Raw genomic sequence first — 12,599 nt, 5'->3', positions numbered from 1 at the left:
AATAATTTCACCAAACCTCATCCAAATAAAACATTTAAAAACAAATGTGCAACCAAGTTTCTTTTTGTGATCCCATAAAAATAACCCCAAGGTAGTTTTAACCATAAAATGAAATAAGCACAGGAAGAAAAAACATTGTTATGTGTAAACAATTCAAACCTAAAATAGATTTAAAATATTGCAATACTATAAGAGACTGTATTAATCTTACTAATACTTACCAATATATGAATTAGATTCTATTACTTTTTTATCAAATTAATATTAATATACAAAATATAAATTATTACACCTACGGACAAATAAATTATGCATTAATTTTTAAAATACATACCCACAAAATTGACAGACTCGATATTTTGTACCACCAATACTTAAATACAACTTAAATTTTTGTTAAGTACTTACATTATTAGGCAAGCGTAATCAAACCATAGGTCCAGGAATAATAAATTAACACAAATATAATAAATATAATTCAGAATTTCTTAAAATTATCTTAACTTCATACTATTATAATTAATACATTATCTGACTTGACCATTTTTTTCTCTCAATTCAATAAAATGGCTGATTTTCATTTTGTTTAGTAAAAATTAATTATCAGATTTAATTGCAAAATATGTATTGTACTTCATCAAATATTTATTATAACACAATTTAGAACTGTATTAAATAATAAGTAATAGAAATAATTAACTAAGAAAAAATATTTCATTTAAAACAAGAACTAAAATTTATAATACTAAATTACTAAAATTACAATTTGTCATTGTCATTTATTAGTATATTAACATCACACAACTTAAGGAATAAAAAACCAAACAATACAATAACTGAATCGGTTAAAATAAAAGGCTTTATCAAAATAATAAGGGAATAAGATATATAAATGAAAATGAACTGTTAATTATTCTAACACTTTTATATATATATATATATTATACTCACACCATATAAATTTTTTTTTCTGTATACTGCAAAATGAATCGTCAATTTGTTTAAAAGTTTAATAAAATAATATAAATATTATATTATAGATTCAATTTTTTATCTGCAAATTACAAATCTTTAATATAGATGGCATTTGCACCTATTACTAATTTATTTACTTTATTTGTTAAGTTGAAAAATGAGTACAAATAAAATTTTGTTTGGTGAAAAACTGTGCTCTACAAGGTAATTAGCAAATAATTTTAAAATGTCATATTTCAATTTTTTAATGAAAATTTTTTATTTTTTTATATAAAAACTAAATCAAAATTATGTTATTAACACATATTAAGGAAAAACCCTTATTTCGTGTTTATTTTCTTAAGTCAAGTGACAAATAACACAGAAGAACGACTTTGAAATAAATATTAGATAACAAAAATGTTTCGAAGTATTTTGATATCAAAAAATACAAAACATAGTTAGAACATTTTTTTAACATCTTAAATATTTTATTAGCAATTCTCCATTAAAACTACATATTTTCTATGGTTATAAATAAAAGGAGTTAAATTAAAAATAGTCAGTCAGCATATCTAGCAACATTTTATTAAACTCAATACAAGCAACTTCAGAACCAACATAATAGCTGGGCTAGTCTGAAAGCAAAGTTTCTTTTTACTGATATTTTTTTTTATTAATGATAAAAAAAATCCTAGTTTCATTATAATTTAAAATAAATTATTTATAATTTACTCATTTTCTTAATTTGTACCATTTCTAAGTTGCCTTAATGAGAAAATTTTTATAAAATGTTACATTTTAAACAAACCAACCAAATTTTATATATACTTTTTTTTTCTCATAATGTTCAATTTTGTTATTGGACTAGTGAAGTTAAAAAGTGTATTTTGCATATAGTTAAAAAAACAAATTAAAAATTCATTCAAAATCAAATATTCAATGAGTTAAATTTTTGGGTTGTGACTTAATTTAAAATGTGTTCCAAGTTTCATACATTAAAAACAACTAATGTTGAATTACGCATTAGTTTTGAGAATAAATATTTTGTTCCTTAAGCTATTCTTTTTTGACCACTGAAATAATTCACCACAGAAGCTTCTGGCATGTGAATGTGAAAATGGAGATTTGTAATGCATGAAGAAATGCCATGTCTGACCAGGATTTGAACCTGGGACTTACAGATAAAAGATTGAGTTGCTACCACTCAGCCAATTTCTTTTGTTTTAACTGAAAATTTAATTACGGTCAATAGCCATACAACAGTATGAAATGATACTATGATTAATCTTGTATAATAGTGAACTACAGAAACTGCAGACTTGGGCATTCTTCACATTTTTAAAATTACAGGATGCTGCTTATAGGCACATTCAAACAAATTTAAATATACATGTACATCATTGTAACAAACACAGCTTAAATCTTATGCAATTTGATTATACTTAATGAACACTCTGACCCAGTAGTTTCTAACCCACATCTTGCCACACATTCTTAGCAATATACATGATTTACACTGATATTATGCTAATAAAATGATCATAATCAAGATTAAACTAAATTTTATTTGTAGTTTAAATATACTTTACTATATAGTTTTACTTCTATAAAACAGTAAAATTACGTAAAAATATTTCAGAAAAAAAAATCCATTAACATATAGGTATTGGTTTAATGATTAATAAACAAAAAATAGTTTATTATCTGAATCTGGTGTAATCTAGTAAACTGTATTACAATTATATTTAGCAATTCAACAAGATTTTAAGGTGTCACACCTCAAACAATCCAAAGGGATTAAAACTGAATTAAAATTTGTTAAACATTTTATAGAAAAAAAATTATTTAAATTTATAACAAATTGCAATTTTATAAATATAATTTTGTTTGTTAGTATTTTTTAATTTCAAGAAAAAATGTAAATAACAAAGCAATGTATCAATTATTTTATTATCATTCTACGAGTATATTTAACTCTAGTGTCAATAAATCTGAAACTATGTAAATACAAAAAGAATGTATTTTTAATACTGTAGGTACAAATCATAAAAATGTGTATCCGAAGTGCATAATGAGGAAGAGCAACAGTTTAAAAAAAACCTTTGTGAAAACACTTAGATGGGATTACAACTTCCACTTTACGCATACTTAAAATCTGGCTAGGTTCATCTTAAAAATAAACATTTTATGCAATTTTCTTTGGACAACAAATTATCAGAAATAAAAAAATGACCTTATTTATATTTACAAGCTACAATGGTAAAAACATTCAGCCAACAAATAAATACTTACAGTAGAAGACAGAATTTCATGAGGACAACATCCTAATAGGAAGCTCTTGCATACTTTAGGATCTGAGAACTTCACTTGATATCTATTATTTTCTCCTAAATAACACCAATAAATAAATGATTAGTGGAATTTCTTTGAATACAATTTTCTATTAAAACCACAATAACAATTTTATAGCAAAATCTGTCTAAATTGATATTTAAAAACTGTATTCAATATTTAACTAACTCCATGTGTCACAGGGATACAATGATTAGTGCCAGTTTTCCCTAATGTTAAGACTTGACAATTCATGACTTAACTAGTTTAATTTTAATACTGTTTATGAACCAACCCAGCCATAAGTATGGGTTGTCAACCCATAAATATAAGGTATTCTATAGCTTATATTATACAACTCAACTACGTAGCTTATCTACAACCAGAATAAAAAAACATTCTTTTCTATGTATTAGGAGACTTTTAGAATATCAAATAATTATAAAAAAATTTTGCAAGAATTCATAATAGCATACAAAAATCATGGTTAAGTCATTTTGTAATAATGGTAAATGCACATCTATATTTAAAAATGCACAAAATTTAAAAAAAAGCCTACTTGACATATTAAAAAGCTAGATGTGAAATCAGTACTGCTAAAAGATTATATCATAGATCTATTCATGACACATAGTGAAAATCATATTTCACTACACATTTTTTCTGGTTTAAGGAATGAATTACAGCAACTGCAGAAAAAATATGAATGGAACACACCAAATAAACTTTCACCGAAGAATTACAATACAATGCATAACACCCGCTGCACTATCCTTTACTACTGATACAATTGCTCCCCAAAACTAAGTATGGAACAAAATTATTCTGTTACACTTTGTATTGGCTGCTCATTTTCAACTAACAATAATGAATACACATGAAGATAACAATTAAAAAGTATTTTCATTAAAAATTATGTGAAATCCTGTCACTAAGTACTGTTAAGTATAACAATTTCACATTTTTGAGTACTGGAAATTTAATTCCACAATCAAAAAATAATTAATTTTGTTACATATAGAAAAAAAAATTGTTTAATTATTTTTATTATTGAAGTTTAATAAAATTAATCGTAAAAAATGTAATTTTTACCTCTTAGCTGGTAGCTTTTCAAAGGAGAGCTCAAGATATTAACACCACCAACCAATAAGACGAAAAGAATGTTAACCCTCAGTTGCACTTCAGTAGAAAGAAATTTTGATGAAGTGACCTTAAAACGTAATCAATAATGCAATATACCAAAATCAAGCTTTCACAATTTGTGTTTTGTGTGCTTCTGAATTTACGTGGTTAATTACAAAGTTATAATTATCGTTTATGTAATAAATTAAAAAAGTAATGGAGGATTATAATTCTTGAAAGTGGTCAATCTTGTTAATTTCGTATTCAAATAAAATAATACGTACACAAATTCAGAATCAAGAAAATATATGATAAACCTAAATTAATAATTTTATCCATCATAATTCTAAAAGGAAAACAACAATTAATTCGCGGAGGTCAACCTTTCAAACTGACGCCATTACCACAAATTCGTTTTAAAGTTCTCCACACAACAATAACAAATAATTAACTACTTTACTCACCATTTCGACCAGTGCCCATTAGCTGATCAAGCATGGCCCGCATCTGATCGTGGGCCGTCATTTTTTGAAACTAAAATTAAATCTTACAAGCCAAGAACAGTACTTTCCAAAAAACCAACAAAATCAATGAATTACAGACGTAGCAAATTTAACACGGAAACAGACGTCTATGATCATTGATGCCAACATTAACAAAACACTACTATCGTATAGTATTATAATTTTTTTTAGAATTGAATTATTTTGAGTTATTTTTACTTCTTTGTACGAAGTAAAAGAAGTATTGTGATCGCAAAAAAATTTCCATTTTTCAGATTTCAACGGAAATATCCATTTTGACTAGTTTTGGCATGACGTCTGTATGGTACGTATGTGCGTATACGTCTCGCTTAACTCAAGAACGATTAGCCGCAGGATGTTGAAATTTTGGATTAAGGTTTGTTGAAGCATCTAGATGTACATCTCCCCTTTTTATTGCAATCGACTGGACCAAAAAAATTGGATTTTGGACTATCTTAACTGTAGTAATAAACCCACATTGAGACCATTTCAATGATATATCGTAAGTGGTACATATTTTCATTGTAATTTTCTGTAATGTAATGCCCATTACGCTGAAAGAATAATATTTATCGTTACACTTAGTGGGTGTATAGTTCTCGTGTTCTATTGATAAACTTGAGCTGAAGCAATGTATTTGTTAAAAATTTAACAAAATCCATTTCAATCGCCTCCTTTCCCATTATTTGGGTGAAATGTGAACTGCAATCACCAATATAATATAAAGTATAATTATTATGTGTACGGCTTCTTTTCAAGCGGTATATGTAACTCCTCTTTTAAAGAAGCCACATCATTAGATGTTAGTCTTGTGAAAAAACAAATTAATTTAAATTTAAATACAATTACTAGTATTTTTCATTTAAAAGAATTGAAATCAGTTCTTGCGTCATTCATCAACTATTCAAGGTTATTGCATTTAGAAACACCATGATTAAGTTCAAAACTCCAGGTATTGAACTCATTCAAAGAATTAGTTTCTGGATAATGTTAAAGATGATCAATATGTCTATTTTACTCATTAGCTTCAATGTTGCATAATGAATTTACCCTTTATGGTTCAAAGGTGGTAATTACTTGGGTTCACGAGTGGGTTATACGGGATGGCAGAAAATTTCTCCTTTAAGCTGCTCAAATGACTCAATGTGCCAGTGTTAAGGAGTTATTTATTGTCACACTGATGAACATTATTTTTATGACTATACTGTATACATTTGTTGTGGACTGACCTCCAAAGTTCTTCAGGACTTCCTAATAAACTTCTGGTGTTATAAAATAAACTTATGGTTTAATAACTATAATATTCTCTATTTCCATGAATATTGTTTTCTTACTGTTTCAAAACACATTTTTTTTTTACTTTTTAGATGTGCGCCTCTCATTCTGTCTGTACCACTAGATGTTTAGCTAGTTTTTTGGATTAGGTTTTGAAACATTTCAGAAGTTCTTGCAATTTAATAAGAAAGTGTGTGATGAAAGTTGTGTTTGTTTAGAATATTGTTTTTATGTGGCTTTATTACATATAATTCACAACATACAATTGGGAATAATTTTATGTTGCTCAAGTTTTTCATCTGTAGGTGTCTTTGTGTAAAATTTTCATGTTTTAGGGAAAGTGTGATTTGTTTCAATAAGGTTGTAGTGAAAGTGGATGTAGTGATGGATTTACTGTGTTGGTCTAGTGGTGAACCCCAAATAAGCTGATTTGGAAGTAGAGAGTTCCAGCGTTCAAGTCTTAGTAAAGGCAGTTACTTTTATACAGATTTGAATACTAGATTGTGAATACTGCTGTTCTTTGGTTGTAGGGTTTCAATTAAACACACATCTCAGGAATGGTCGAACTGAGACCTACACTTCATTTACACTCATACATATCATCCTCATTCATCCTCTGAAGTAATACCTGAACGGTAATTCCCAGAGGCTTTAATAATCAAGAATCTATTTATTGCATAGTTTTCCTTTTTTCATATACCACTTAACAAAATGGATTTTGCATAGTGCTGTACTAACTTCAAAAGTGTAGCATATATTTCTCTGTCAGTAAGAATATTTATTTTCTAGTAGGATATACTGTTCACTTGAATATTCCTTTGAATTGTTTGGTTATTTTACAATAATAGAAACATAGGTCTTGTCATCTATTTTATTATCAGGGAGGCCTGGTCTCAATCCCTCCCAAAGGGCTCCTTAAAACTTAGTGGTCAAGTGGAAAACTGGCGGCCACTACAAGCGGCAAGTCAATATGGTGAGAGCCACATTGTCGTACCGTGTGAGAGTTCCTTGATGGCGGTTGCTTTGATCGACTAACATCAGTAGTTTACCTAAGGGAAAAGACTCCTATCGCACTACTTTCAGAAGCTAACCTAGAGGAATATATGGCTGACTACCAGTCTAAGGCTCCAAGTGCTTTAATATGGTGGACAGGTATGTATTGGCATTCAGCGACCTAGGCATGGAAGCGAATTGCTGTCTCGACGAAATAAATTTTATGTATAGATCTCGTATATATTTTTATTACTTGACGGGGTTTGTGTACCCATTTTAGCTATTATATGACAAATGAGTGGCTGGGATATGTAAGCTAGTGATGTATGCCAATGAATTTTTTTGCCATTTTCTTTCTACAGTTCGGATCTAGTTTGAATGTACTAAATTTTCCAAAACCATCAATATATATGTATATATATATATATATATATATATACATGTTTTAATAATCAAAAATCTATTTATTACATAGTTTTTCTTTTTTTATATATTGCTTAAGAAACTGGATTTTGCATAGTGCTGTACTAACTTCAGAGAGTAATGTATATTTCTCTGTCAATAAGAATATTTATTTTCTAATAGGATATACTGTTCACTTATTCCTTTGAATTGTACAATTATTTTACAATAATAGAAATATTGGTCTTATCATCTATTTTATTAAAATTTTTTTTTTTAATGTGTTTAATGTCATATGTATTCTATATTCTACTTAAACTGCTTCATTGTACAAGATACAAGGTTGAAATTTAATTTACATTGGTTCTACTGTTAGTGTATATTAATCAAGACAGAGAAAATTATATAATGCATCGAGGATAACTGAAAGCACGATTGTATAAATGTAGAACAGTAACACTGTTAGAAGGATAAATTGTTTTGTTGATTATTCATTTATAATTTAATTAGAGTTTTGTTCTTTTGATTTGTTTTTTAATTAGAATTTTGAAAATATTAACATTATTTTTTTCCAGATGAACCAGTTTCTTATAAAATATCTACTTCTTTTTCTAATCGTCCTATTCATCAAGCATGTGATTTCAATTATAAAACTATTTTCTTCACTTTATGCCAACTAAAGTACTCTATTAATCCATAGATGAAATATTAACTTGTAATGAAGTAATGTACATATTTCTCCGCAACAAATTGTTATCATGTAAGATACACTACTGATTTGTTGATAATTTTAAGAAATTGTTAGATTATTTTATAGTAATTAAAAAAAATAATTTAATTTCGTAATTTATGTTTATTTTCAGATGGTTTATTTTAATACATGTTCTTTTCCTTATGACAATTGTTTCTTCTTTGAAGATGCGAATTTCACGTTTGGTTTACATTGGTTCTGCTGTTTCCTTATAATGGTAAAGAAAACTGGAATCTACCTAACAATGAGCAACACCAAAAGCAGTATTGTATAAATTTATAACAGAGATACTATATTAGTTGGCAGGATAAATAAACTTCTTTGATTATCGTTTATAGTATGTATTGTAATTGTTATCAAATATCATTTTTTGCAATTATTAAAATATTGTCTGTTTTCAGACATCTACATTATGCTGTTTTAAAAAAAAAAATATTTATTTGAATTTCAAGTAATTCTATTCACCAAGTATGTGATCACAGTAACGTATGACTTATTCATGAACATCCTTATATTATTTAAGAAACTAAACTTCCACTATTATTTAATGTATTAACAGGAAACGTGGTCTCGTACAGTTTTATGTGAACAATATATAATTTTGTTTTCGACATTATTGTTTATTTTAGTTATCATATTAATTGAATAATAATACAATAGTTTGTATAGTGTTTTCTTTGTTTTTTAATTTAAAACTTTGTTATGCTTTCAGATTTGAGGAATGTTATTAAAAAATGTTCTCATTATTTGACGTTTTTTCACAGTTTTGTTTGTAATTTGATGACATGTTATACAAGCATTGCATTTTTGCACAACTGAACTTATTGAATTTTTTCCAATACATGAAATAAATACTCTGTGACTGGTAACATACAGTTTTAATATCACTAATAAAATATCATTTACCTTGACATACTCCTTGTCTTTTAATATTATTTTTTGTAGTATAAACAAATATATAATTTATCAATTTTTATGGTTATTTTTTTAATGTGAAAATATTTTTCTGTTTTCAGATCATTGGAATATCACTAATGATCACAACATTATTTAAACATGTTTTTCCCCTTTTTTTCCATATCAATGGATTACATTGGTATCGCGGGATTATTATAATATTCAATACAACAGAATTTTGAGTAATAAAACAGAAGGATCTCCACACAAACACAATGTAATGTATAAAAATATATCTCTATTTCTATACTGTGTGGGAGATATGCTGGTGGTTACAAATTGTTTTGTTATATTGATTTTTATATATACAAGAATTCAATTATGGTTAATAATATTAACTTTTTTATGTTTTCATATGTGTTTATTTTGCTAATATTTATGATCTATGATCTCATCTTTCTTTTATAGCAATGGTATATTTCCATTATTCTCTTTTCCTTACATTTTTGATAACTGGTTTTTACGTGATAGAATGAGCATTCACTTCTAGATTGATAATGTAATATTACATGTAACACAAATATAATCTGTTCTAGGTAATATGGTTTAACTGAATAATGCTATACATTACGTAATTTGATCTTTAAATTTTTTTAATGAATGTTTTTTATACTTTCAGGTTTTGTCCTGGAGAATCTCTACTATAATTTCACGTCATTCGCTTTGCCCAAATTGTGTTTATGTCTATGATATATACCTTGTTCACTGTTATCAGATTCATTTCAGGAAACTGAACTTCATATTATACATTGAGTTCAAACTTTAAGAGGGGTAACAAACTGTTTTATGTTACTATTATTTTATGTAGAAGGATATAATATTTTTCTTTTAAATCTAGGTTAATCTAACCAACCTATATTTAAAAGAAAAGTATCATAATAGACTTAATGATGTAATAATTTTCTATTTTTTATATATAGTTTATGTTTTCAGATGTTTTCTATATCATAAATATACTTGCCCTTTTATCATTATTGTAGTAATGCCAATGTTTCACAGTGGTTTCACTATTTTCATATAAAACTTAGATAAGATGGAAGTTGATTACCACCATGCATATCCACAATTCACAATGGACAAATTTATACGTCAAATATTATAACTTATAAAAAGATATATACTACTTGGTTACAAATCATTTCTTATATTAAAATAGCTCTATTATTGTTGTAAACTTTATTTATTCTAAATTTTATAATATGTTCTTTTTTCAGGTATCTGGATTAACTCCCAAATATTTTACTTTGAATTCAACTTGTACTAATAATCAAGAATCTATTATATAGTTGTTACCTGTTTTCATATACTGTTTAAGAAACTGAGTTTTGTGTAGTCATGTGAGAACTTAGGGAGGGTAATGGACATTTTTCTGTCAATAACAGTATTTATTATCTAGTAGGATATACTGTTCATTTTAATATTCCTTTGAATTGTTTGATTATTTTACAATAATAGAAATAATGGTCTTATTCATATTATTTTAATATAAAATTAATTTTTTCAGATGTGTTTTATATCATATGTATTCTATACTTTACTTCAACTGCTTTATTTTTCAACATTCAAGGTTCAAGTTTAATTTACATTAGTTCTGTTAGTGTGTATTTGTCAAGAGCACAGGAAATGAACTAATACATCGAGGAAATCTCCAAGTAGGATTATATAAACATATAACAGTAACACTATTACATAGCGGATAAATTGATGGGTTGATTTTTCATTTATAATTTTTTCACTGCAATCATTAGTTTTATTAGGCTTTTGGATTTTGAACGTATATACACATTTGGATGTCTGCATAAAATCCTTTCTGATTTCTTGGATGTTTACAAAATTTATGATATTCTGTGTATAATAGAAGAAAATGGTATACTTATTAAATATGAAAATGATCAGGAAAAAATGATCTTTCCATATATGTTAAAATGTAACATATTTGATGTATCAGTTTGATCGGAATTTAGTTGGCTGTGTGAGTGTATTTATTTTGACCTTACTTATTCAATTGTTTTTCTATGTAATACTGTCAGCTGTTTTATGTTCATGTTTTGTGATATTGTTTATGTGTTCTAATAGTTTACATGTTCCAATAGTACATTAGGACACATTAGTAATGTGTCCTAAATAAGTAATGTGTTCTAGTAAACCTAAAATATGCGATTATAATGCCTAAATAGGAGGAGTGGACTGTAATGTTCAAATGTTCCACCAATATTTGAATTGAAAGTGTTAAATTTTGAAAGAAAATAACTTTTAATTTGCTCACGAGAATGTTATTAAATATGTATATTTTGTTCAAAGAAAATACTACAAATCCTATATCTAGACTTAAATTCACTGTTACATTAGTTAATGTAACAGCCTCTGAATGATTGGATTTAAAGAAAATTTAAAAAATGGTGTCTGATGATGTTGAAGAGCCAAGAAGCTGGTGATGCCGACACACTTTTGCAGTGCAGCCATTACCAGAATGGGAGGAAAAAGAAAAATCCACCTTTGTGCATGCTAATTGCAAAAAAGGTCTACATAGTCTTATCCACAACACAAATGCTAGAATTACTCTACTCAAACATTTATGCACCATATAGTTGTTTCAGATAATATTTAGGTTAGGTGTTTTTGCATTAAAATAAAACTAAATATTATTGAAAAATTATGTTTTGTATAAATATTTGTCAATAGTGTATAACTGTTTTGGGTTATAACTGGATGAAGGCCTCCCTGCAAAACTGAAAGTGTGTTAATTTACGAAAAAATTTCTGACTGTTATTCATTGAAATAATTAAATGAAATTTGGTGTGTGTGTGTGTGTTCATTTTTAAGTGTACTTTTATAATGTGTATATATAATGGCACCAGGTTTTTTTGTTGAGATTACCTTACTCTGCACTTCAAGAAAAATATTTCAAATCGTTTTTGATAAGTTAGCTTTTCTGTACAATATCTTTTTTGCATTATTATGTATATATACCATACTTAATGTTTTAAAGTAGTTTGTAACAAAAAAAAACAAAAATCATAAAAATTGGTTAATAAATAAATAAGTTATGAATTTTTTAGTAAAACTAATTCAGTACCTTTGCTCAGGGCTGGGATTTTATGCAGATAGCACAATAATAAATCCTGGGATTTTTGGAAGATATCTATAAAAAACTTCTAGGAGCCAAAAAGTTAAGTTCTCATGTCTTTTTTGAGATGTGAAAAGCTGTACTCTTCGTTATATGTATTACATATAAGGTCAAGGCAGGCAAATTAATTTGCCTTGATTTGCCACTTGCAAAGTTTTGT

At 26.9% G+C, this 12,599-nt stretch overlaps 1 protein-coding gene and 1 long non-coding RNA gene across 6 annotated transcripts in view; one reads left to right on the top strand and one right to left on the bottom strand.

The window, feature by feature from the left end:
• LOC142329796 (putative RNA-binding protein Alsin2) overlaps positions 1-5,043 on the bottom strand; it is a 37,724-nt gene extending 32,681 nt beyond the window's left edge. For 3 of the 4 annotated variants that reach the window (XR_012757594.1, XM_075374603.1, XM_075374602.1), the window contains exons 1-2: positions 4,875-5,043; positions 3,250-3,344 (exon numbers count right to left, since the gene is read on the bottom strand). Coding sequence is in view for 3 of the 4 variants with exons in the window: in XM_075374603.1 (XP_075230718.1) it covers positions 3,250-3,344; positions 4,875-4,935 (156 nt within the window). In the remaining variant the exon portion in view is untranslated. The remainder of the gene's footprint in view (positions 1-3,249; positions 3,345-4,874) is intronic. The other variant, XM_075374601.1, reaches the window with a different exon arrangement.
• A 200-nt stretch (positions 5,044-5,243) lies between these two features.
• On the top strand, positions 5,244-12,203 carry LOC142330121 (uncharacterized). 2 transcript variants are annotated; one of them, XR_012757688.1, is made up of 5 exons: positions 5,244-5,436; positions 8,468-8,572; positions 9,372-9,529; positions 9,932-10,083; positions 10,527-12,203. It is a non-coding gene; the product is annotated as an uncharacterized LOC142330121 (long non-coding RNA). The 2 variants fall into 2 exon arrangements; XR_012757687.1 differs by lacking the exon at positions 9,372-9,529 and having other exon boundaries at positions 8,468-8,692.
• The last annotated feature ends 396 nt before the right edge of the window (positions 12,204-12,599 follow it).

Source organism: Lycorma delicatula, chromosome 9 (assembly GCF_047948215.1).
Source record: "Lycorma delicatula isolate Av1 chromosome 9, ASM4794821v1, whole genome shotgun sequence".
NCBI lineage: Eukaryota > Metazoa > Arthropoda > Insecta > Hemiptera > Fulgoridae > Lycorma > Lycorma delicatula.
The sequence above is the reverse complement of the archived record's forward strand: the minus strand, read 5'-3'. Positions and strand labels throughout refer to the sequence as shown.